The sequence below is a fragment of the Gallus gallus genome, chromosome 2 (genome assembly GCF_016699485.2).
Source record: "Gallus gallus isolate bGalGal1 chromosome 2, bGalGal1.mat.broiler.GRCg7b, whole genome shotgun sequence".
NCBI classification, from domain to species: domain Eukaryota; kingdom Metazoa; phylum Chordata; class Aves; order Galliformes; family Phasianidae; genus Gallus; species Gallus gallus.
In genome coordinates, this window is record NC_052533.1 from 74,704,724 (window position 1) to 74,731,967 (window position 27,244).

The 27,244-nt window shown below is 39.4% G+C and overlaps 1 protein-coding gene and 1 long non-coding RNA gene across 3 annotated transcripts; both read left to right on the forward strand.

The window, feature by feature from the left end:
- The first annotated feature begins 2,958 nt into the window (after window positions 1-2,958).
- Window positions 2,959-5,148, forward strand: LOC121109864 (PHD finger protein 7-like). The gene is made up of 5 exons (XM_040695712.1): window positions 2,959-3,056; window positions 3,226-3,585; window positions 3,799-3,912; window positions 4,059-4,177; window positions 4,347-5,148. Exons 2-5 carry the CDS (start codon window positions 3,302-3,304, stop codon window positions 4,772-4,774), a joined length of 945 nt encoding a protein of 314 aa, XP_040551646.1. The 5' UTR covers window positions 2,959-3,056; window positions 3,226-3,301; the 3' UTR covers window positions 4,775-5,148.
- Window positions 5,149-7,590: 2,442 nt separating this feature from the next.
- On the forward strand, window positions 7,591-21,091 carry LOC121109865. 2 transcript variants are annotated; one of them, XR_005857447.1, is made up of 6 exons: window positions 7,591-7,706; window positions 9,924-10,000; window positions 13,377-13,489; window positions 16,829-16,986; window positions 18,813-18,926; window positions 19,814-21,091. It is a non-coding gene; the product is annotated as an uncharacterized LOC121109865 (long non-coding RNA). The 2 variants fall into 2 exon arrangements; XR_005857446.1 differs by lacking the exon at window positions 16,829-16,986.
- Window positions 21,092-27,244: the final 6,153 nt, after the last annotated feature.

Genomic DNA, 27,244 nt, shown 5'->3' on the forward strand with positions numbered 1-27,244 from the left:
AGGACTGCATAAAATATAAATGAGACTCTAGAGTGACAGACCTACGTCTTGCTGAAAAATTCATTCTTACTGTGACAAAATGAATACTTCTCTGTTTTAGTTCAGCCCTCAGTTTGCTGAGGACCGTTCCTTTAAATAAGATCCTCTACTATCTTCTCTGCTACATTATTTGAAATGATGACCCGCAATTACCAGGCCTGGCAGGGTCATAAAGACTGCAGACTGTCATGGTCTCTATTGTAAACCTCCACTCCTTGCACTGCACCAAAAGTCTGATACCGTCAGGATTTTCACCAGCTCCTCATTACTTCAAATCTTTGTTCACTTCCTCTGTAATTAATTTGGTCAATAATTAATATCTGCATTTTTCAATTCATATTATAAAATAAGAGAGATATAACTTCTTCTCTGCATATCTGATTTCATAATTGTCAGCATTTTTAATTCCCTGTAATTAATTTACTTTCTCCATTATCGGTTTATGAGCTTCACGCTTACTTCATTAATATTTTTTTCTATTGCTCCTCTGTATCAGTTTCATTGTTCAATCAGTTTTAGATAATATTAAGTCCAATATTATCATTTCCTAGAGACTTACTGTAACCACAGCCAGCTAACTTTTTTCATCCCTGCCACTAACCTAATTTAATTACATTCTCATCCTTGGAGCTCTTTAGTTCTTCACAAATGCAGGCCTTTGAGATTCTTCCAGTATTCGTTAACATTTCCTACTGAAGCAATCGTATCACACCCAAAACTTTGCTTCTACCAGTTTCTCTCCAGATGTGGAAACATGGTAGTCTTCAGCCCACTACAACTAAAAACAGATTTCTGCATTTATGAATAGGCCTCATTTCTCCCCTCCTCAATGACTAATTCCTCATATAAACACTAGTGTGAAGTTTTTGTTTGTTTTAAATGAGCTTCTATCTACCCAGGATTATGACTTCTTTTTTTGTAAATGCAAAATCAAAATGCTATCCTTAATGAAAATAACACAACAAAAATGCAAATAAGACAGAGAAATCAAGCCTTGAGTAGATTATCACACTAAAAATATTGTTCGTCTATTAGCCCACAGTGGTTTCAGATTCTAAACTTGCTGAACTATAAGTACTTTAGGCATAGCCCGTGAGCATCCAACCTTTTGGCTTGCCTGGGCTGCTCTGACTAAAGAAGAATTGTCTTGGACCACATATAAAATTCCTGCAGAGCACACATATCTGGTTCTGGTGGAGCTGCATCCAGGTGGAGCCCTACTCTCATCCTGTGGCATGGCAGCACACAGCAGCACCAGGAGCTGCTCACACTCCCACCGTGTGTGTTTCTGCTGCAGGGACAGCCCCTGAGCAGTGGCATCTCTGCTTCCAGTGGCCCCACTGTAGGAACAGGAAGCATTTTTATTGAGAAATGCTCACTGTGAGGATGAAAACCCCACTCAGGTTGTTACTGTGCTGCTGGTTCTTGAGACGTTGAGCCTACAAGAGCTGTGCCTGCTCAGGGACTGCTCTGGCAAGCCTGGCCCATCGCTACCTGTGAGTGTTGGCCTCCTCTTCACAGAGAAGCTGGAAACACGATTGGGGTGGAAGAGCAGTGATGCCCGAGGGTGGCTCCAGGGCTGCAGACCTGGCCAAGGGACAGCTCTACTGCCAGCAGGTGGAGGGAGGCCATCCTTCTGCAGCATGGCCAGCCCCAGGCACCCCACTCTCCACTGGCTGCAAGAACCGTCATCCTCCTGCTGGCGTGCCAAGGGCCCTCACCATAGTGAGGTGGTAACTGTGTCAGAGTGGGTGGCAGGGAGTGGTCCCACTATGACATGCAGGGCTGGGAGCAGAGCAAAGGCTGCCGGGCACAGGCAGCATCAGTGTGACCTGGTTAGGTGCGGGGAGGGCAGAGAGGAGGGGGCAGCACGTGGCTGCTGAGGGGCCCTAAGCTGCAAACTCACCCTCATCCTGTTTCTCCCTCAGGGTTGGTAGAGGAGTGTGGAAAGGAGAAAGCCCAGTGCTGTCAGGGCAGGAGCTCTGCAAGTGCTTACTGTCAATGTGCACAATGTCCACAAGGATCCAGGAGGCCTCAGAATCAGGGGAGCTGGGTGAGAGCCAAGTATCCCTATGTGCAGCCCCTGCCGCCAAGCAAAGGGGTGCAGGTGGTGTCCCTGTGAGTGAGAGGCGAGACATACAGGGGCTCCTCAGATGCTGCGAGCAGGGTTCCTCAGCTCTTTGGCCAGGATTGGGCTGTGGCTGCCCACTGGGACCACTGCACCTATAATACCTCCTTCCCCTCCACAGCCTTCAGTGCTGCCCCTCAGCCAGCAGGGCAGGCACAGAGCAGGCCCCTGGGGGCAGTCCCTGGGGACACCTGGCTCTGCCAGTTGCTCACTGCATTTGCTCTCTCCTCTCCAGCATGCATGCTGTGTGGACAGATAGATGTTGACCCAAGCATCTGTGGGCCCAAACATGTGGACTTTGGGATCTGTGTCCATGCATTCTGTGCGGTGAGTTCCCCTGGGGCTTTTTCCACCTTCCTCTAAGCAATGGTTCCTTCCTTTCTGTCCTAACAAGATCTTATTCTTTTCTCTTGTACAGATGTTTTCCACCAGCCTCCTTCAAAAAGCAAGAATATTGAATAGAATCGTAGTGCTGGGCCCTGAAGACATCAGACACACAATCCAGCAGGCAGAACAGAAGGTGAGGTCCAGACTGTAGCAAGGAGGTTTGTGCCAGGAGAGGTTTGGTGAGTTTAGCCTGCTCCCAATAAAGGAACATCAGCCTTTCCAACCAGCTCCAGGAGAAAATCCTGCTCTGGCAGAAGAGTCTTGTCTACGAGGTGGCTATGCAGTGTGACCCAGCTGTGCCCACATCCTGTACCCTGTCCATAGGTGTGGGGTCAGCCCACAGCTGGCCACTGATGGGACTTCTGTGCTCTTTCCAGCACTGTTTCATTTGTGGCAAGAGAGGGGCTTCCATCACCTGCGCAGAAACAGGCTGTGAACGCAGCTTCCATCTCCCCTGCACCCTAGAGGGCGAATGTGTCAGTCAGCACTTTGGAAAGTACAGGTAAGAGCTACAAGGCTTGACCTGTTAGCCTCCAGCCCCCTGCTGTCAGCACCAACTGAGGAAGTGAGGAACCTTCCATACCTCCCAGCAGCGTGCCACAGCCAGGGCCTGGGACTCCTTCCCATTCCTCTGCCCTCCTCGCAGCTCTTCTCATCTTGCCCATCCCTAGTTCCTTCTGCCAAGAGCACAGTCCTCAGCAGGCAGTGGAGGCAGCTCCAGAGCAAGACACCATTTGCATCATCTGCATGGATCCCGTGGGAGACAAAAAGTCTTACAGCACCATGGTGTGTCCAGCCTGCAAACATGCATGGTTCCACCGGGCCTGCATCCAGGTAGAAGCCCTCCACTCACCCTGCATGCGTGGCAGCACTCAGCACCACCAGGCCCTGCTCACTTTCACACTGCATGTATTTCTGCTGCAGGGACAGGCAACATGTGCAGGTATTAACTGCTTCCAGTGCCCTCTCTGCAGAGACAAGGACAAGTTTAAATCAGAAATGTTCATCATGGGAATCCGAATCCCAGACAGGTTGGTGTCCTGCCAACTCTTGAGACATCAGGGCACAAGAGCTGTGCTTGTCCAGGGGGACCACCCCAGAAAGCCTGGCCCTTTGCTGCCTGTGAGTGTTAGCCTCATCTTCATGGAGAAGCTGGAAATGGAGTCGGGGGTGGAAAAGCATGGATGCCTTGGGTCAGCCTTGGGTCAGTGGGAACTCATCATATTCCCTCCTTTCACTGACAGAAGACCAGCATGGGAGGACAACAATGCCTACACATTGCTGGGAGACAGGCACAGGCGCTGTGATGTCAGTGAGTGCCTTTACCAACGAGGCAGAGAGCAAGCAGAAGAAGAGGGGTGAGTTGGCTCAGCAGCTATCTGGGGTTTTGCCTGGGATCTCAGCCTCATCACAGGCAGGGGGAGCAAAGACTGAACACCAGAGATGTGTTGGGCACTCCCTGGCTTGGCTCACTTTGTCCTCACATCCATGTTTGTCTACCCAGGCCCTGGGAGCTGCTTCTGTGCAGTTCCTGTGCTGCAGAAGGCACTCACCGGCACTGCTCCTACTTGAGCAACAGCACAGACACGTGGGAGTGCAACACCTGTGCCAGCGTGGGCACTGGTAAGAAGCAGACAGCTACATGATATCAGGCTGGGGCTAGGCAAGGCTTGGCAGCTGGTCCTCAAGGCAGCCTTGCCAAAAACTCTCTCACCAAGGAGAGACGTGAGCCTCTCCAACAGCAGAGCTGAAGGTCTGTCCTTCTGACTGACCTTCCTGCCTCCCCTTACAGCCTCCAGTGACAACTTGGATCTCACTGACCCCAGCACTGCCAACCAGCTGGGACTGGGGCCATTGTATGGCTCAGTGGCACCTGAGAGTAGCACTGCCAGCCAGGCAGCACTGGGGCCAGCTCCCAGTTCCAGGGCGCCTGAGAGCAGTGGCCAGTCAAGCCAGACCAGGACAGAGCAGAGAATCGACTCGCATTTAAATCAGGATGAAGACATCTATAACCAGCTCCAAGGACGCCATGGGAGCAGCCACGTTGCAGCCCTAGGAGGTGCTGCAGAGAGACAGACCTTGATCTCTGCCAGCCAGGGGACATCAGGATCCTCAAGAGATTCTCCAGAAGTTGGCAGCCACAGGTCCAGACAGGGAGGGTGTGCCCGAGCCCGAAGTCGCTCCCCATTACAGTCTCAGACCCCAGATTCCCAGAGCTGACCCCTAAGATGCTGTGGGAGCAGCCATGTACCAGTCACAGGTGCTGGGAGCTGCACCCAGGGCTACATCAGCCAAGGAGTACCAGGGTCACCAAGGTATTCCCCAGAAGCTGACTGAAGAAGCAGGCCAGGCAGCAAGGGTGGGCCAAGGCACAAAGCCACTCCCCTGTTGACTTCAGGGCTGCAGAGACCATGAGCCAGCCCCAGAGACACAATGGGAGTTGGTCCATGAGGAGAGCACCAGCCCAGGTGCAAAGCCTTTCCAGGATACAATGCCAGGATGAAAATCCTCACAGCTGGTCCCAGAGACACCACAGGAGCAGCCATGTTCTGGCCCAACGTGATGGCTGTAGTCTGCGGAGGCCATTGCAATAAAATCTGGAGCTTCCATACACATTTGTTAGTTTTCTTCTTCTCTGCCTTTCCTGAGGTGGGCAGCATTAGGGGCTGGAATCACAGAGTTCTCCAGCTTCTCTCCAGCACCTTACCAGTAGCTTCCTTCCCATGGCCCAGTCTAGGCAGAGCTTGGTTCCAGCCCCAACTCTGTTCATGGTAGAACTGCAACTGAGAGAAGCAATTATCTAGACAAAGGAATTATCTTTGGTGATGTCTGTAAACAGTACTAGAAAAAGCTTCAAGAAGTTTGACTTTGAATCATAGTAGCCTTGCACGTTTGACTACGTTAATTAAGTTTTGATAAAGTGAACGGAAAACAACCCTCAAGAAGAATTCAATCATGCTTTTGTCTAGTACATACTATTGCTAATAGAGAAATAAAAAATCAGAAAGATTATTTTTCAGATACAGTACTTTTAAAGACTACAAAATTCTTCAAATCAAAAAGTGCTACTTTTATAATATCCTATCCTCCTCATCATCATTAGATCTGTCTTCATAATTACCAAACCATTGTATTGGTTGCATTTCTTTTAATAGCTTTGCCTACATTAAGTCAACTGCTGTTGAAAGCCTTGTTAACAAAACCATTCAAATAATATTATCTATTTTCTGTTAAGAATTATCATAGTACGAAGGTTTGTTTTTTTTTATAGGCCTCCAGTGAAATAAAATGTGCTTATGTTGGCAGAGCCACAACAGTATCTGCCATCAAATGGCAGTGAAATCCAGCTCTAATAAACAGTGGACAGAGTAGAAAGATTATAGGAATCTTTGCCTAAGTTTTGCTAACTCTTATCTCCCTCCCTGTGTTTCCAGAACACGTACTTACATAAACAACTAAGTAGTAAGATAATTCTGCATCAATTCCCTGTCAGTTGAATTAACTAAAGTAACATGATCATTGTTCTGCTGTTCTTGAAACCAGAGAGTTAAGACAAGTAAGTTCTGTTTAAGCAGAAGCTATTTGAACTAAATGCTAAATTTTGTGCGTAGACTATGCAAGACAAGGTATTTTTCCTCCCTGGTAGATGCCAGACAGATAGTCACATTCTATACAGAGCACAAAAAATTCTGTTGTCAGCTTGAACATCTTTTCACTCCATTATATAATCCACAATATACTAAGTCCCTTGCTCAGGAATCCAGATCAACCGTTTTATCTGTGTCAGCAGAAAGACTGATTTGAGTTCAGTTTGCCCTCAGAAAGTTCAGGAGCAATATCAAATCCAGTTCCAAGATCAGGCCAAAAAAAAAAAAAAAAAAAAGAAAAACAGAAGTAAATTATACCTGAAAAGCTACAGTTTTACCTTCATATGTTGTTTAGAAACAAGTGTCTACATAATAGCTCAATTGCCACCACTTTCTATAATTTTTTACTAGGTGAGACCAAACCTATTAACTTCAAGTGAATTCAGCAAGTTGTCACTCAGAGCAAGAACCAACCCTGATTAACTGAAAAAAAAAGTTTAAGAGTTGCAAAGAGCAATCAGAAGCAGATTTTATGAAGGCCTATGTAAGCAATAGCAACCAGTGTGTGCCAGAACTATTGTGAAAAATTTGCACGACTCACAGATTTGCTTTTTCATTTACCCAATGTGTTGTGGCAGAATTAAGTTGCTACAGGACAGACAGGTTTTGATCTTGACTACTGCTGAAACATGAAAGTCATTTCTATCTCCTTTTCCTAATGAAGTATTTTCTCAATTATAAGACTGTTTACACATGTAAGATCTTACAGCTGAAATACTTGCTTCCTAGAAAAAATGAAATCTCTTTGTGATGCAGTGAGTAGAGCTGAAACCTGATGGCATCACCAGAAATCCTTAGCAGTAAAATTTGTGTCTGTTCAGCAATAGGGGTGCAGGAATTAAAGTGCAACAACAATAAATTTTCGTTTCTGTAACATTGTGTCATCTTGTGACTTACAATAGCTTTCAAGACTTCAGTGCTGAGAAAAATCACAGAAGTATTTTAGAAAACAGATTGCTAATTCTTCCACTAGTGCACTGGGTGACAACACACAGGAGAAGCATATCTAGTTAAGGTTTTATCATTCTGTTACTATTTATATGACAGTAAATGCTCTGCAGGTGATTATTTAACTATAGGGGCATAACTGGGGTTATTAGAACAGAGTCCATACGTAACGTGCCAGTGCTTGCAGGAGAGGGATGTGCTAGTAAGATCCCACAGTCTTGCATCTTGGTGAAGGAGGAGGACAACTCACCCTTTTGTAGGAAAAACACAAGGGTTGGTGTGAGGTTGGTGGCTATGGAAGCACCTGAGTATGGTCATGAGGGTATTAGGGCTACTGCCACTTAAAAGGAGGCCCAGCTCAGATATTTTTACACTAATGCACACAGCATCGGTAATAAACAGGAGTTGGAGGCCATTGTGATGTCAGAAAGCTATGATGTAGTCACCATCACAGAAACATGGTGGAATGATTCGCACAGCTGGAGTGCTGCACAGCTGGAGTGCTGTGATGTATGGTTACTGACTTTGCAAAAGAGATAAGCAAGGCAGGAAAGGAGGTGGAGTAGCCCTCTATGTTTAGAAAGAATGTGAATGTATGGAAATTAATGATGGTTATGATAAGGTTGAGAGCTTACGGGTCAGAATAAAAGTGAAGGCCAGTAAGACTGACGTTATCATGGGAATCTGCTACAGGCCACTCAACCAGGATGAAGAGGTAGACAACACTTTACAGACAGTTGGAGAATATGCCCTACAAGGAGCAACTGAAGGAACTGAGGCTGGTTAGTCAGGGGAAAAGGAGGCTGAGGGGAGATCTTGTTTCTCTCTTCCGATATCAGAAAGGTGATATCACAGCGAGAGTGGGGTTGGTCTCTTCTCACTGGTGACAGGACAAGGGGAAATGGCCTCAAGTTGTGCCAGGGAAAGTTTAGGTTGGATATCAGGAAAAGCTTCTTGACAGAAAGGATTGTTAAGCACGAGAATATGCTCCCCAGGGAGGTGGTTGAGTCATCATCCCTGGATGTGTTCAAAAACCATTTGGATGCGGTGCTCAGGGACACGATTTAGCAGAGGGTTGTTAGGGTAGTATTGTTAGGTTTTGGTTGGAATCAATCTATAAGGACTTTTCCAGCCTGAACAATTTTATGATTCTATCACTATATGTATATCTCAGTGTCTTAGGTTCAGCTGGGAGAGTTTATTCTTCATAGAGTCTGGTATGATGCAACGTTATGGTTTTAGGAGAAAAACAATGTTGAAAACACACCAATTTTCTAGATGTTGCTGAGTAGCTATGTACAGAGACAAGGATGTTTTAGTTATTTCAGTTTCTGATACAGTCCTGCCAGCAAGAGACTGAGGGTACACAAGGACCTGAGAGGGACAGCTGACCCAAACTGGCCAAAGGGATATCCTGTACCATATGACATCAGTCAGTGGGTGATGACCAATTGTTTGTGCATCACTTGTTATATACTAATTGTTATAATTATTTCCCCACCTTCTTCCTTTTCTCTATTTTAATAAGTAGTTTTTGGTCTCAACTCATGCATCTGACTTTACTGCTTTCCTCCCCTCCCCCCCCCCCCATCCTCTCTCCCCAGTCTCACTGTGAAGGGGGTTAGTGAGTGAAAGCTGAGCTACCTGCTGGCTTAAACCACAACAGCCAGCATGATTCCTGAACAAAAGCATTCTGAAGTGATTTAATATTCTAAGATTCATGGATTTTTCAGGAGAGATTTCTGTTGATTTGAAGTTGGTTCAAAGTTTCTAAGTATCATTAGCACTGAAAATATCACCACCGTATTGTCTTCTACTGAATTAATATAGCCACAGGGACTATTGTTAGTATAGCACTCCTTCAGTGGTAATAATAGGCATCCCAAAACTGAAGTACAATCTTCACTGTGTGAACTTGGAGCATTTGTCAAAGAGCAGGTATTAAATATTTCATGTTTTCCTGATTACAAGATTTATCAATCTTAGCCTTCAAAATATTTTTTTTCACTATTGTCATTTATGATTTACTGCATTTCAAATGGAATAGGTTATCCCAATGCTTGTTGAGAAGTAACGAGCTGTTTGAAAATGTATCAGGATAAAACTACTTAAACCAGTAACCGAATCTCACTTTAGAGCTAGCACTCATTTTATGAAAAGGAAACTACATTTTAATTAAGATAATTTTTTATAGCTGAGGTTTATTTATTTGAAATAAAGAAACAGTCAGGAGAACCATGCTCTTGAAAAGAATGGGAAGAGAAGAATGTGTTATATCATTTCTTAAAGGTGAAGAAAGACACACTTTTTTACCCTGATGATACTGCTAAGACAAATGCCTCCTGATTTCATTTCAAGCTTTTTCCCCAAAGATTAGTAGCACAATTTCTGTTTGGCTGGCCGATCAGTTTCTCACTTTAAGTATCAAAATTCCTTTACAAACAAAAAGTATTTAAGATCCTTCAGTTAAACTCACATTTCTTTTAATCCAAATCTGTTGGTCAAAATTTGGAGGACTCACAATCAAAAAAAGAAAATCAGTTCAGAGAGCAACATTTAGAATTTTCATCAGTTTTATGTGAGGTATTGTAGGAAAGAAAGATACTTCTTGATCAGCTATTTTCTCTCATTCCTTCTCATTCCCCTCCACAAAGTTAGGGAGTTCAATTATACAAAAGGATGCTTACATTCCATTACATTTGCTATGCTAAATCATATTCCAGAAATAGCTACAGTTGCTTTCATAGATAATTCAGTGTGTATTTGAAACTTAGATGTTATTTCCAAGAGTGATTTTGAGACCCTGACTGTATCATCATATGAACTTGAGCATGAACTTCGGAAACGACAGGTATGCCTTTCTCCAGCATGACTCTTCTGTAAGTGTCAAGAAATGCCACAGCTCATATACCCAGCAAAAATCTCTCAAGCCTACTCTAATATTTCATTTGTTATCTAGAATTAATGTTACTGTTACTAAGCAGCTGACCAGTTACTGGGCTCTCTGTGAGATAAGCAGGAGAATTCTTTGTAATTTTTGTGGCTTAAGTAAATAACAAGAGTAAGAAATTTTATTTTTCTTTAATACCTGTCAGTTTATTTCTGGGTTGTTCTCATGTCCAAGCTGTTCTTCCTCCATAACCTACTAAACCTTTTGGTCTCCTTTTGACCGTGAGAGATGGAGGGAAACAAAATATTTCACTTCCTAGTGCAAAGTTATTTACATATTAATAATACGCATTTTGTGCTCAAACAGGAAATCACTGTACTATCAAGCAATATTTCAAGGCTGTCTCTTGCCAATAAGCTCCTTAAATTACCCTAATAAGTGTGGTATGCTCGTTAATAGCCTCATGCCTTAAAAGAACAGTTTACAGATACTGATACATTCAGAAGTCATACAAGTTTCTTGCCACAAAACATGGGAGTGAAATTTTTTCATAATTTCTTGAATTTAAAATACCTGGCATTACATTCACAAGATGTGAGAGGTTCTGAAGCCATTTGAAATAAAGACAGAGGAAGTAACTTAGACAATTCAAAGAGGAAAACAGATTGGATGGTAAAGTACAAAACCAGAAAGCCACATAGGAAATCACAGAGGAAAAAATGATCACAAGTGAACCATTGCTCGAATGTAATTCACTCTCATATCAAAATATACTATAGGAAACTACATAACAAGGTCATTTTACACAACTTCTCATATGCAGGAGAGCTTTATGCTTACTTTCCACTTCTGCAGCCTTCTTCACATTAATGAAACATTTCCTGAGATTTTAGATACATGTCAAAGAAACCCCAGATGTTTATTTGAAGTGCGTGGAGACAAGCTCAAACATGTTGGACAAGGAGTCAGTAAAGAGTTAGACAAAAGATTAGAGAGGTGCTATAGAATCTTTAAATTTAAGACTATTAAATACAACCAATTCCCACAGGTGTAGACATTAAGATTCCATTTCAATCATATTTGTGAAATTAAAGAAATCTTTCAGGATTGTTGTACAAATTACAGTATCACAGTAGCATTTTTCAATTTTCTATGGAGCCTTAGAACTAAGAATTTTAAGAAGAACAAAACTTAACCAGTCCCCTTTCTGTTTGGAAAGGAAATCCTCTTTAACCAGACTAAAATGGAATTGCACATTCCACCTTCATATGAAGCAAGCATTTGTTGTAAGACACAAACCAAGACAGAAACAAGGCGGTGAAGAATTTTAGGAGCTATGATTGATTCATCCACCAAATAACAGTACTCTTCACAACTTTCATCAGCTACCATTTTAGAGACTGTTTTGACTTCTCCACACAGTACATATCCACATTATCTACTTCCAGTAGAAGACCTTGTAAATACCCCAGTGTTAAAAGCAAGCTGTCACTTGACTTTAATAATGCTGAAAACAAATGAGTAGGAATTAATGATGTACTGAATTGATCATTAATAGTTTTTCCTCTTATCTAGTTATTTAAATGCTAAAATTTTGAGATTTCTTTTTCTGGAGAAGAATTAACACACTTTCACTACTAGCTTTAATTGGACACACAGATTTTTTTTTTTTTTTTTTTTTACATGAGACTAGACCTCCAGAACTTCCAAGTCATCTTTTGTAGTTATCACTGTACTTATGATGACTGTCTTCAACACAGGTTGGCAACCTAACAGAGAAGAGTGTTTCATGGTTGCATTATATAGTGTCAATAATACTGCCTCTATTTCCTCTTAACTCAAGTTTCTTTTGCTCTTCTCAGGACTTCAAGTTTAATTTAGGCTCACCTCTCACACTCCAGTATTTTTCAGTTCAGGGCATTATCTCCAAATGAACAGCAGAAGTGCTAGGATTAATTTTTAAGTTCACATTCTTGCCTTTATACCGTTATGCACAACTGAACAGTCCTGTAGTTCATCTGAAATGAATTACACAGTGAAATACTATTAGCATACATCTGCTTTTCTCTGCAAAGAAAATAAAGAAAAGATCCTTTGAATTCTGCCAGCAATTTCATATCTACGTACTATTTCTTTTGAGTGGGGGAAAAAAAACATTGATGTCCTCAGAATGAATTCACTCCATACCAGCATTTGTACTGATTTTCTACACCATATGAAAGTTTGTGAACTGTTATTCAGTTATTCAGATCAGTTGATCGCTATTTTCTTTTATCTCCTTCCATGGACTACCAGATAAACAACTTATATTAAACTTGGAACTGTTTTCCTACTTACCCTTGAAATTTAACTAAGCAATAGAATTGGGATCACTGCAGTCCCTATAAAATAGTTACAGTGAGTTGTTGTTAAGCTTAAAAAATTAAACTAAGTTTCATTGCAGAGAAAAAACAACAAATCACTAACAAGAATGTTCTAGGTATTAAAAAAAAAAATCACAAGGTGGTTCCAGGTTCTACAGCTTTAGATGAGCATCTGGGATTTCAAGTCTTGAATCACAATAACTAATTTATTTTACTAAAAAATGTTGCCGTCTTGCACTCAAATACTCAGTCTCTTGACATTTCCTCCGCTCTTCTTTTGAAAACAACCTTAATCCAAGATTAGTCTCTCAACAGTCTCATAAGTCTAGAGTGCATAACAGAAGAAGTCATGCAGTAAATGTTCTTTCGATATTTAAAAAACCAAATAAACTACAAATTACTTAAGGTAGGAGTTCTTTACAGAGCTAAAGAAGCTTGCAACTACACTACAGCTAACACTGCAAAGAGTTGTATGGCTGTATATCACTGCTTAATGTTAGTTATTTCTTTGATATTTTCTCCTCGCTACTTTTAATTTGTGTAAATGAGTTACAGTTGGCTTACCTGAGTACCATAAAGGCACCAGAATAGGGAGTGCTGCCTCAAACTTAAAAAGTTTAAGTACTGCTAGAGGTTTTCTATCCATAACGAAAAGACCCCTCCAGTATTTATACTATTTTCCTGAAGCCTTTTGACTAGTTTTTTGTTTGTTTGTTTGTTTTTTAAAAAAAGAACAGAACCACCACTATGGTATTATTTTATCATTTGCTGGAAAATACTACATAAAAAGAGAGAGAAAGCACAAAGATATTAGACTTCCCTTCCCCTTCTGCATAAAGAAATGACCACAGCACATGTCAAGACTTATACTCCAGGTAGCATGAGAAGACATGCTGCCCAAAACTATTAACAAACTAGATTCACTTAAGTTCAACATTATCCTCAAGAGGAACTAAACTAGCTCCCCCCCACAGAAACAGCATTCACAGAAGAATAGGAGCTGCAATGAACCAACCTCTGAAGATCATTCAGCCCAACACTCTGCTAAAGCAGTTCCCTAGAGAAGGCTAGCCAGGGAAGTGTCCAGGTGAGTTTTGAATACGTTCAGAGAAAAAGACACTACAACCTCTCTTATTCAGTCCTTTAGCTGTTCTGTAGCTGAGGATTGAGCATTCAGAAATTGTGGTATAATTAAGGTTCACATTAACAACAGGGGAGAACTAGTTAAGTTAAAAGGGAAAAAAAGTAACCACTCTTAGGACTGCCTTGTGTTAAGACCTGTGTAAACTAATAAAGAGATCTGCTTCAGGGTCTACTTAATATTAAACTATAAAATAGACTTCTAGCTCTTTTGAGAAAGGAAACATGGGGACAAAACATATGATCCTCACCCTTAGGACCTTGAAGTAAAGATCTGCAGTTTTTTGGGGTTTTTTTTTTTCCCCTTTGAGCCTGAGCCTGTTTAGCAATATCTACTGGGAAAATGTCTTTCAGGAAGTCCAAGTCCACATACCTGGAAAGGTAATCATACTGAAACCTTCCTTCCCATTCACAGAGATATGGAAATTAAAGCATAAGCAAAGAAAATGAAGTGATCCTCATTTTTTAAAATTGATTTTTCTGAAGTTTTCCATACAAGCAAAGACAAAAATCTGAAGTATGTATTTGTTCAAGTTTCTGGGGTTTTTGTTTTGTTCTATAAGCATCCATTCACAATGGCTATTCTAGACCTGAGCGAATGTCTTTTGATAAGTTTCTTACAGATGAAAATGCAATGGAAAAAAATTTAAATGATGTTTCCTGACATACCAATATATGCTGTCGTCTTAATTATAATGCAGCTTGAGAGCCTTGTGGCTCAGCCACTGGGCACCTAAGGAAACAAAAGTTCATATGAAGTTCATGCTCACTAAACCCTCAAAAGTCTCAAGATACAGAAGTAGAACAAAACTAACTTGGTTATGGGCACAGCCTTACCAAGTGACCACCTGATATCATCAACCTACCTCTCCCATTTTCATGAGCTTTTAATTTTTTTTCACCCCCACTAATGTCATGGCTGTTTCAGCTTGAAAGGTCTTCAGGGGTTAACTATTCTTTGGCTTCCACATGTCACTATCCAACTTCCTCAGTAAGCAATTATTGGTTTGGGGTTATGATTTGGATATAAGCTTTTACAATTCATTAAACTGAATATGTAAAAGCTTCTCAGTTCTTTTAACAAAGGGAAAATGTTTATGTTGGTTTACGCATACTAGCTAGCAAGGGCCAGTGTTCTAATGAAAGCAGATAAACTGTCCAAAAGAATTTATAAAACAAGAAAGCACTTCTATCCTGTGTAATCTTTACCACAACATACATTACTATCTGAAGAATTTTACCTCCTTCTGTATTTTAGCTAAAAAATATATATAATTTTTTTAAGTGTTTCTTCAAAAAAATTGTTGCAATCACCAACATAAATAACCTAGTTCACAATAAATAGACATAATATATCCATACTGTTCATAATTTGAAACTTCACTATTTCAGAAAGAATTAAGGGTAGAATAGGACAGATACGAGAAATTTTGTTTTACCAAGAACTATAATATTTCGGAAATCCTAGTTAGGAATAAAAAACTAAATATTTATTATGCCATATACCAGATCACAAATGTCTTGGAGAAGACCTTGAAAATCCAGAACTGTCTGTAAGATTAGTTGCAAGGAAAGACAGCCAAATTATCAGGAAACCCATTTGGCTATTGGCTTTCCTACTAGGCGTTTTTATGGATGAGTTGTGCCAAACTACTAAGTTTCAACAAAAAAAAAAGTTTGTTGGATTGTTTACAAACTTCTGTTCATGCAGATAACTACAGTCTCCACAAAGGATGAGCAATTCTAATAAGTATATAGACCACTCTTTGTTTTCCGTAAATCTGCACAAGTGAAGTTTCTTATATTCTTACACACTGAGGAAAAGATGAAGTTTAAGATCATGTCACGTTTCTGCTAAAAGGTGACCTCTATTTCTAAATCAGTAGGAGCCTCATGTTGTTCATGAATTTGAGTTTTGAACAGCAAATGGTGGTTAATGGTAGTTTCATAAGCTTCAGAAACATTCGCCAAATGTGAAATGGAAGTCAACACAAACAGTCTCTGTATAACATTGTAAAGCAACAACAGTAACAAAGCAATAATATTAATTTCTGAAGGCAGGTTCACAGACTCTTATCCTAGAATGGTTTGGGTTGGAAGGGACCTTTAAGATCACCAAGTTCCAACCCACTGCTATAGGCAGGGACACCTCCCTCTAGACCAGGTTGCTCAAAGCCCCACCCAGCTTGGCCTTGAATGCCTCCAGGGAGGGGACATCCACAACCTCACTGGGCAACCTGTTCCAGTGTCTCACCACCTTCACAGTAAAGAATTTCTTGGTAATATCTAAGACAGTGTTGACATACAGAAATAGATGGTTAACTTCTGCCAATTTCCTTACCTTCCACAGAAACATATCATGGATCTTAAAGTCATCCCATACTGTCGTCCCATCCCACAACAGACTCCAAATAATAGGTGGAAAGAAATACAACTATAATTAAAAGCACATCTGACATCAGAAAGCACTCAAAAATTAGATTCCCACATTTTTGACAGACTTGGGATGCAGTTGCATGTGAATCATATGCCATAACCAGCTTCCATTAGTTTCATCAAAATATTAATTCCAGACAGTTTATCACTTAAATGTAGCCTTCCACAAAACTTTTTTTTTTTCTCCAGCAGAAGAGTCATAATTTTAAGTGTATATGTAGGGCAGGTTGATGTAATCATCTGCCTGATTAACTGTAGCATATGCTTTTCTGACTATGACTACCTGATTTGGCAAGTACTTCCCCGCTATTTAGGCTGCTTAGCTACTTCACATGCCAGTGAGGCATTCCTACCAAGAAAGCTTATCTTAAGGAACTAATGTTCTTCAAATTCCTTTTTTTTTTTTTTTAAATAAACATTGGACTACTATTTTCACATGATAGTTGTTTCTAGTATCATATGATAGTTCACATAATGTAATTGCTTATTTCCAGAGATGCATTCAGTCATAAGTATAGTTACTTTATTTAGCTCAAGTTTTTGTTTTTAACAAAGCAGATGGATATATCCAGAATTATTGCTGAGACCTCTGGGGTAGAGAAGAAAAAATATCTGCTAAAATACAAAGTAGGTTCTTTGCAGGAATAACATTTACTATTTTATTCTAGAGATTAGCTATAACTAAGAGCTCGAAGTTATCAACAGAACTTCTAAACTATACACCACTATTGCTGTAGAACACACCACTTTTGCTGTTAAGTTGGAATAAAAACCTATGCTTTAAACTTAGCTCTTACATACTTTTGCCATCATGTCTTCTCATGTCATACCCCAAACTTCATTTTTTCAGTTGTAATCAACCTCCTACGCAAGAGTACTGCTGCAAAAGACTGTAAGGTACTCTGAGGAAACAATATTTAATACTGTTCAAATATGATTAAAATGAATTGATTCTTGCAAGAAGATTAATGATCAATCATCTCCTAGTAGGCAAGGCCTACATAAAAGGTAATTATTTTAAGATTCAGAAAAACGCAATTTTTCTGAGAATTTTCCTAGAGAACCAGTTCATGTAATTAGTTAATAACTACCTGGAGAGACAACCCCAAGCTATAATTACCTTTAACTAAACACATCCCATGATAATTGCTTTGAATGTCAATTTCAGAATTTCCTATTTCAAAATTGAAATGGAATATATTTGACTGACCAAAAGCTATTAGCAAGAATTGCTTAAAATGTTGAGTGAACCAGAATTCAGAAATTAACAAAAAACTTTAGTCTCCTAATAATTAGTTTCATAACTAGCTGAACACCAAATTCATTGTGCAAAGAAACCTGATTTATACACTTCCCTTTGGAAAACTGAAAATATAGGTTAGACATATTAGAAGGACCCATTAGAAACCTAAGTCACAAAATGTCTGTCTTGATACAATTTTTGAAGTCAAAGTAGGGGAAAAAAGTACATCTGAAGTTTTTGACTACAACTAAAGACAAAAGAATGCTTGCAAAGGCCTGATTTTGCCAAGTTAGTGTTGAACACTTTCTATTCTGAAGTGCTTTTAAATTATCATATTTGTAAGAAAAGTCTTAAATATTTAGACTGTAAATTGCCTAATGCGTCACTGAAGTAGCCACATCCAGAGCACCAGCTCCATGAACTTTTACTGCAGGGGGAAAGAGTTCTCTAGTATGTGAAAATACCATTCACACAATTTTAGTCAGCAGAAAGATGACCAAAGGTCATAGTACTTAAATTTTCCTTTGAACAACATCATGTCAGTGCATTCCAGAGGAAGTCTGAATTCCTTGCTTTAAAGATGTTTCCAGAAAGCTGAAAAATCTATACCAGTTGTCATCTTCAGTATTACGTCTGGTGTAGGGCTGCTGAGCTCTTGTAATGAGATACTAGCAAAGTAATATAGTGGTCTTCCTTTGACAGGGGAGAAAGATCAGCTTTTTACTATGCTTTTTTTTTTTATTATTCTTATTCTAGAAGTTCCTCTCACTTTCGGCAGGAGACAACAGCACTCAAATTAATAGCATCAGATGTGCTGCTAGCAGAAACTTGCTTTACTTGACCAAATTAATCATCCCAAATAAGAATATTAGAATTGCAGCTTGAGACAGTCACTTTCCTCCACAGGACATGCTGTCCTCTCAGCAGAGTGGCTCCTGTCACCACACTATAGTGAGAGGAAAGAGTGTTCCCTGACTGGACACTAGGTTACCAGATTGATAAAAGATGAATTTAAAATCCACAGGTTCGTGCATCTTTGAGTGAATGAGCATCTACTCAGCAAATGAAGATAGTTTTTATTCCAGGCTCGTAACATCTACCCACCTAACTCCTAAAGGAAGCTATTTTACAATGGCTGAAATTTATCAACTACTTTTAATGGTCAAAAAAAAAAAAAGAATAAAAATAACAGATTTCATCAACAGATTTGGTTGGTGGAAGCACTGACTTGTCTTAGAAATCTATAATATTTAATATACTTTAGAATACTTTAAAAAGTCATTGTTTGATACAACAGCTGTCTTAACACAAACTTGCAAAGTTAAAATGGTTTCATCATTTTCACATTTGGAAAACCTATGTTGAATTCCACAGCTACAATACATTAGTACACAGAGACAGTCAGAAAATACAGCCATTTATTACCTCTCTTCACAAGTGAAAAAAAAAAAAGAGCACTATAAATTGTTAATGACTGGTAACTGATATAAACTATATCCTGACCTATAAGAAATAAGTTACCATTTGGGGTTTTGGGTTTTTTTGGCTTGTTTTCCTCTTTTCTCAAATATTTACTTTTCCCTTTGGACAGAACACCACTACAACTTCCCAGAACAAGATTAAAGTTTGATTTCATTGCGTTTTTGGCATCTAGGCTGCACATGCAATTTGAATTCCAGACACTTCAATGCAAATAAACCAGCAGGTCAGCCTATTCTTCTGTTATAACATTTTTACAATGACAATTTACTAATTGCCAAGTTAGCACTGAATGAGCAATAAATGTTTGGATTAGCAATAACTCAGTAGTTGATTCAGATGCTATGCCAGAGCCAAGGTAAAAGAGTTTATAAAAAGGAATTTCTAGAAAAAAGACAAACAAACCAGTGCAGTTGGTTGTTTTTTTCCTCCAGACTGATTACTCAGTAAAAAAATATCCACTTGTTCTAGAAAGTTCACAAACCACACAAGCATCCGTATACATGACATAAGCACATAAAGGCATTATAAGCTTGGGTAAAAATCTAAGAGGCTGTGTATGTTTCTCAATTATCTTTGCACTCTGAGCATGCAAGTACATGAATCTAAAGCTACCAGAACTGGCAACAGCCCTTTATCATAGTAAGTAAAATAATAATTAAAAAAAAAACTCATTAAAAAGTTACAAGTTCTAGTAATAAAGTTTACTGAAATAACCTAACAACACCCTTTTAAATATATTTTAAATATATATTGTGGGTGTTCTGAAATGTATAGTTCTGTCAAGCATGCTTCCTTTCTAGCCCATTCACACTGATTTATTGTAATAAATCACATGTACAGCTCATGCCTCTATAAATTATTCATACGCTACAATAAACAGCATTGAATTCCTTCATGATAAGCAGTCTATTTTACTGATTCTTATTACCTCCAGAAGCAGATGAGAGCTACATGGCCCATATTGTTATTGAGAAGACATTTAAGTCCCAGACAGGATAACTGTATCTCACAACACCCTGGAGAAGTATTCAGCAACCTCTAGGATAACATTAACAATTCATTTCTTTTGTGACAACAATTTTTTAATTATTATTATTTATTTTGTTACAGAACATATCTACAGCATTAAACACAACATTGGACTTTTAAAACATCTTAACCTTATCGTGTCAGCCCTCCCCACTTGTGAAATCAAAACACTGTGCTGGGAGCTGCTTCAAGGCAGGAAAGAAGGAACAGCCTCTATTGCAGAAACACATTCACTATTGCAAAACAAACAAACAAACAAACAGCTGGGACCTTTATTTTTCTGGACCAGGTACCATATTCAGACCTGTTCTCATAGCATGTCATTGCAGCTCCATGACGTGCTACACATAAGTGGTTTGTCAAATGAGGTACCTTCCTCTCACTGGTTCCGTTCTTCCATGAAACAGAAGTTTCTCAGGAGGAGGGAAGGAATAACCTACTATGGATGACCACATGAAGCCAGTCAGCTAGTTTGGATGCATGGACTCATACACCTCTTACAAATGCAAGCTAATGAGGAGAATATATTTATTGGAGCAGGACTATAGCATGAACTAAGCTCATGAATACAGACAAGTTCTCTGGAAGAGTTATCAGAAATGTAATCTTACTCTGTATCTTGTGCAAGCACAGTCCAAGCATCAGATGACTGCAAGTGTTCCATCAAAACTCATAACACCATAAACTCATACTACCCCTGCTAAGCAGGTACGTGAACTGCTGCCTAAGTATTTCTATTAGAGAAAACTCTACCTGCAAATTGCTGGAAGTTATTACTACAGAAACTATTGCCTCAATGTTTTTGTCCACTTACATGGCTTCCTGCAGCATCATATCATCTTTCCTCTGCTGGTATCTGCATCTATCATTTCAAGACAGAACTGAATCTTCACACAATATTTAGTATATCAATACAGATGGATACAAAGCAGAAAAAGTAACTTAGAAGCAGTTTTTTTGAATTAGTTGTTTAGACAGAGCATACCTTCAATATATCAGACTTGATGGTTTCAATTATTTGAAACTCAGCAGTATTATCATATGGAGGTGGAAAAGGTCAGAAGGAAATCACAGTTTGGAGTACACACACACCAAGTTCTCTGAATAATCCTTACATTGAAAAATTCACATCAAGAATAAACCGTACACAAAGAGCCTGTAAAATAATAACTAAAAAACCTTGACTCATGCAATGAAATATTTGCAGAAGAAAAGTCTGCACATACATATGCTGATATTTAGAAGGATGGAAGACAGATCCATGGAAGATCCATGTTTCTTCAAAGTCTACTTCAGTATTCAGGTTTGCCTGCTCCAAATTGGAAGAACAGATATTAAACCATAAACTATCTGAAATGTTACCAAGTCTATCTGTCAATCCACCCTAATTCCTCGTAGCACTGAAATTCTCTCAGCGTTTTGAATATATTTCATTGAGAGCAGCATACCATGAAGTTATTTATTTCAACTGTAACATCACATTAGCCACACTGCAAATAGTGTTATTAGATTCTTTATTAGTTCTTGGGGTTAAGTGTCTAGAACGGTGTTCAGGTAAAGGTTTGCCATACCCTCCCATCCTCTTCTCCCCCGTTAATCCCTTGTCTTCACTTGCAGCCACGAGAAACACACACACAAAAAAGGGAAAACACAAACACAGAAAAGAACCAACTAGATACTCCACAGGATCTCACCACAGATTCTACAAATAAGTTATCACTAGATTCATATAGGCGACATATTTTCAAAAAAAAAAAAAGAAAGGTGATTGATAAACAGCTGAGAAAATAATCTTGATTTTCAGAGAACAATGAGAAACAGCTGTGAAAATAAGATGCTAATGGTAGAATTGAAATTTGCTTTATAAGAAGTCATTCTCTGGGCACATCTAAACGCAGAGATGTAAGCTAGCAAGTAAACTTGCATAAATAGCACGTCTTGCAAACCTTACTCATTAACCAGACTTGTGAATTTTTAAACATGAATAAATTACACACTGGAAGCTTCCACGAGTTCACCCAGATAGTGATCACAATGTCTTTGTTAGGAGGAGTGAGAACTGAAGCTACAGGAGGTACTGGTTGTCGCTGCATTTCCTCATTTTGCTGCAGAGGGAGCTCAGCTTCAGACTGTACTGTAGATGAATCAAATCTCTCCAAGAACACTGGCCAAGCCAAAGCTTCTCAGCTGCTTTCTGGGATAACAACTGATATGCTTTCATATATGTGACTTCACTACTCAGATGGTTTGTCTTTTCTCATGGGGGCAGCACTAGTAAACAACTCACACTGGCTGTCACACTTCCCACTCCTTAGACCATCTGGCCCTGCATCTGCTGCTACCTACATATCAGCCAAACAGCCCCTGCTTCTCCTTCCCCACCTGGCTCCCCTTACAGCCAACAAATCACCACTAATTACTACTTAGACCAAAGACAAAAGCTAGCTTGAAGGACAAGACCATCTAATAAAAGGTACTGTGTTTTCCTACAAACTTTGCCTTGCATGAGAAAACAAACCTACCGAAAAGTCATCAAGGTTCCAAGTCTCTGCAGAAGCCCTTTCAGCAATGTAACAACTTTCAAGCATACACTATCAATCTGTATTTACACAATGCAATGAAGGAAGAGCCGAAACAGTACTGCCAGTTACAGTCTTGCCCAGCGAGTGGCTGCCCTCTATATACACTACATTAAAATGATACACTGGGGCACAGTTCAAGTCAAATCCATGTGGAATTAACACAGTAGTGAAAACAGGCAACACAGACCTCTCAAAGTATTTTCTTCACTGTATGTGCTGCAAATGTGAACAAGTTAATAGAGAACATATGCAGAAGACTAGAACTCATGGCAAAATGCTTTTAATGCTTCCTCAGAAGGTCACAGAGTTTATGGTATGATTATAAGCCAAGCTTTTCATAGGCTACCATCAAAGGGCATGTTACTAGTTGTCTGCCATTAGGATGTCAATCTTCATTTTGTTGAAATTCTAAATATTCACTCTCATATTGGAGATCAGTGGGATAAAAGCAAGAGAATGAGATAGAATACAAAGTGCTCCAGACATGGAGGAATTCATAGTCTGGATATACTCTGAAAGCATGTGAAAACAACCGGTAAGGCAACAGCTTACAGCATGTCAGTAGTTTCTCCTAAAGTGTCTATGAGCCTGCTTGCTCTCTCCAGCATACACAAGCAGCTTATTTTCCAGTTAGGGTAAATTAGCTTAATATCTGTCTAATAAGAACATTTGGTCAATTACAATGCAGGAAAGATAAAGTCACACTCAAGCTAAATCTTGCATAATCAATTCAGTGCCCACCCAGTACATCAATCAGCACAGAAAAATACAAGCAAAATTAAGCCCTGCAGATCTCCATGCAAGAGTACTATGGCTGAAATGAGACGCAAGCTATATTTTGCAAACAGGAACAAAATACACCCGCTCATTTACTGAATTGTTAACTCTACTTGAAGAACAATGGAGAAACTATAACAAAAGGTATAGCTAGAAAACACAGTATGTTTAAGCAAGTTGAGCAATTAGAGTTCTGTAGTATACTTCACTATTCCTTAATGCTTAACTTAGACTTCCTTCTTCTTTCAGATGAATTGCACATTAGCTGTTTCTCAGCCTTTCTGATAAACAAACTAAAGAAGAAAAGATTCACCACGTTTTCACACAAAGTACAGGAGACCAGACCTGCTGGAAGAAACAGTGAACCAGGAGACAAGGACAACCCCACTGCAGGCAGATTTCCTTAATGAGCTTCAAGCCCACAGCAGAAAGCAGTAACAACAGTACTTATCCACAGATACAACAAGAAAACCTTCCAGTATAGTGGTCTTCACAGAGCGTTCAGTAAGAAACAGAAGGAAATAGGGTTTAAGTCAAGAATGGAGAGAAGTCATTTACCACACAGGTCCAATGTTCAACTAAGAGTCAGAGTTTGAGACAAATCATCAATGAAGATTCAAACAAAAAATAAGGCTACCCATAACACAGTAGTTAGGAGACAGAACTGCTTGCAGCATAGACCTAGAGCCCTCCTAAGAAATACAATCAGCAAGACAGACCTAGTCCTAAATACACAGATAACTCAAGCAAGGCCTGGCTGTCTTGGCTTAAGTTCAGATAGACCCACAGGGAGAGAAAAAGGACTCAGGTGAGACCACTAGGGCAACTAATGCTAATAGGTGCAATTAAGTTCCTGGCACCAGGTCAGTGGTGTTCATCAGGAGCTCTTTTATTGACAACAGAGTTAACTGATAAAAAAAAAAAAACAAGAGATTTTAAATAGTAGGTGAAATGTTCTCTTGTAATTATGGATAAAGCAACTTCTATGTGTGCATATGTACATTGTGGTAGTGAAAGAATAATTACAAAAACAAATCAAGATGTATATCAAAGCAGTCTTTGATCCCAAACTCATACTGGGTCCTTCACCTATCTCTTAAGCATACTGAGTTGGGAAATCACAACCAACACTGTGGCTGCTGTGTGCTGAACAGCAGTTAACAAAATTAACAGGTGTCAGTTCCTCTGCTCTTCTTCAGAAAGGTGACTTCATTTTCCTTCCCTACTCAGGGGAAGAATTTTACAGTATCTTTAATCATTTGATATCCTTGAAACCTATGAAAATGGTGCTTAGAGACAAAAAGTAGTAACGAGTAACAAAACAGTATCATTTAATGAGTTTATTTACTGAACCAGTAAAAACACAGCCACAAAAGGTGGAAAAATTTAAACCTAAACACTTCAGCCTGTAAATGACCTAAAAAATTAGAATTGATAATATTATGGAAAATATTACATAACATCTCTTCTTCTCTACCCTGTCATCTTACACTAGCATTTAAAACATTTCTAATCAAATCATTATGCAAGAAAATTACCACAACTATGGATAAAATATGATATGAACAGCAGCTGCAATTCAGTAACAGCATACTAAAGATATCAGCCACTATTAAAATAAAAACAGCCCTTGTGTTAGCATTCTATTTTACCCTACTTTAAGTGGATAATAGATGAAGTAGTAAATGTAAGTACTGCTTATTCCAAATAAAGAATCAAGCAGAAAAGAATAGGTTTTTATGTCCTTGATTGTCTTCATTTTGAAATTGATTCTTCTTGATCTTTAATAAGACTGCTGGATTTTTCAGATGACTTTTCTCAGATTTTCATCTTCAATGACTTTTTTTTATTCATTAAATCCTTAGAGTTGGAGGGACCTCTGAAGGCCTCTAGTCCAGCTCCCTGCAATGAACTGGGACAACAAAGCTAGATCAGGTTGCCCAAGGCCTGAAGCAGCCTTACCTCAAAAGCCTTCAGGTACAGGGCATCAACCACAACACTAAGCAACCTGTTCCATTACCTCACCACCCTCCCTGTAAAAGGTTTTTTCCTTATTTGTAACCTAAACCTACCCTCACTGAGCTCGTAGCCATTTCCCCTTGTTCTATCACCACAGATGCTGATAAACAGTCTGTCCCCTTCTTTCCTGTAGCTCCCCTTTAGATACCGAAAGGCCGCTATCAGGTCTCCTGAGACCATATGCATCTACAGCATAGAAATAGTGCAGCAGCCTCTGTAGTTTATGCTGTATGAGAAAGTAAGCAGGACAAGGTTTATGTGTTCTACAATACTGCATACAAATCTTAACATCAAGATTTTTGTACCTATAAAGACCTCACAGTGATTTCTAAAACTTGAAATTTTGTATGCATTATCACATATAATCTAGGATTGCCAGTTTAAGAACAATAGAAAAATTTAAAGTAGTTCCAGAAATGTGATTTGCACTACAGCAAGCTGTAGAGAAGTATTTATTACTTCTCCATACTCTCAGCTACCCAACTGGTTTCACTCTGCTACTTGTTTTGCATACATTAGTCTTACTGTTTTAATCTTCACAGAATTCCCCCGGGATATTATTCTGAAAGGGCCACATTGACAGCAACCACAGGAAGGAATTCTGACAGCATTCACTAAAATATATTAAAATGTTCTCACAAAGTGCTGCCAAAATAGCATGGCTTTTCACATATGTTCATACCGTAATTGATTAGACCAAGGAATATTGCATGCCAATAAAACCAATCAGTTAACTGAGCACTGCAAACTGTTGAATAATTCCAGCTATCAGTAAAATCAAAAGTGTACTCAGTAGACGTCAGACTCCCTTTAAAACTGAATCATCATTCCATATTTGAAGCTTTTCTCATAGAGTTTTAAGACTGTCAGAGAGGAAGGAGAACGTAAGGTGCCTGTGGTTTTCTTACACATCATATATTTTAGTATATACAAACATTGAGGTCCAGTACATAAGTCTTCCAAACCTTATTTCCAGTGCTATGAAACAGATGGACAGAAAAGCTGTTGCAATTATTAGTAGATCATTAAGAGCCAGGTACAGTTAGTCAAGATGTATTTCCTCAGCACTGAAGTTATTACCACATTTGTCCAGAACATAAAAAATGAAAGACGCCTATCAAAAAACCTCACCCATAAACCATTAGTAGCAACTTCTAGGATAGGTGTTTTTGATCAAATAGGTGAACTTTGTAATTCAATAAAAACATGACAAGTACCATGAACTTGGTATCTCAACTGAAGCAAAACAGTATCTGTGTCTACAACAGAGAGAAGCAGCTGTTGTAACACAATGGAAAGCACAGCAATGATAGCACAGTCTCAGACTACAAGAGAGGACATACTCAAATACAGCAACCATAGATACAGAAACAAAGGAAAGAAGCTGCTTACCTGTGGAAGACCTCAGGTACACAGGGATCTCAAGGAAGAGACCCCCACCTCCCCTGCTAACCCTTAAATGAGGGTAGATCCTGACTCTACCCCTTCTTGTGACTCAGGCACATTGCATGCACCTGAGCTCCCCTGGATTGGCCCTGCCTTCCCACCAGGTGCTCTATCATTGGGTCAGGCTGTGACTTAGCACTTCTGCTACACCTGTTGTCAGCAGTTTGGCTGTTACCACAGACGCACTACCTGAATTATCTCATTCCAATAATTGAGTCTACAAATTTTACATGGATATTCATGTAATGTCCCTCTTCAGAAATTAATTAATTAGATATGTAGTAAACATTAGCATTTTCCTCCTCTACTTCTTGAGGAAGCTAGGATGACACATTTCCATGAGTCTGAAGTGTGACTCTTCCTAAATACAAATAGGAAAACATCAGTAGGATCAGGATATCCCTTGCAGTAAAATAAATAAATAAATAAATAGTTTTAGACTGAAAATATGATTAAATACATGAATTCAAATGTTGAGCTGCTTCTCTTAGCATACAACAAATTGAAAAATATGGCTGGATGAATCCATATGAACCTTTAATTTCCTGCCAGGATTGAAATATTATTTAAAATGAAAACCAGAAGAGAATTCACCAAAGTTAATGATTTGTTTCCAGTGTATAAATGCCTTGTTTTAGTACTGATTTGCCCAAAAGTTCTTTATGTCAAAACAGATGAATTTACCCAT

Excerpts from the sequence above, each read along its gene's own strand:
- LOC121109864 (XM_040695712.1), top strand. The coding sequence starts at position 3,302 with ATGGATCCCGTGGGAGACAAAAAGTCTTACAGCACCATGGTGTGTCCA. Across the intron at positions 3,913-4,058 it reads GAGCAAGCAGAAGAAGAGGG|GCCCTGGGAGCTGCTTCTGT; the intron begins GTGAGTTGGCTC and ends TTGTCTACCCAG. Across the intron at positions 4,178-4,346 it reads CTGTGCCAGCGTGGGCACTG|CCTCCAGTGACAACTTGGAT; the intron begins GTAAGAAGCAGA and ends CTCCCCTTACAG.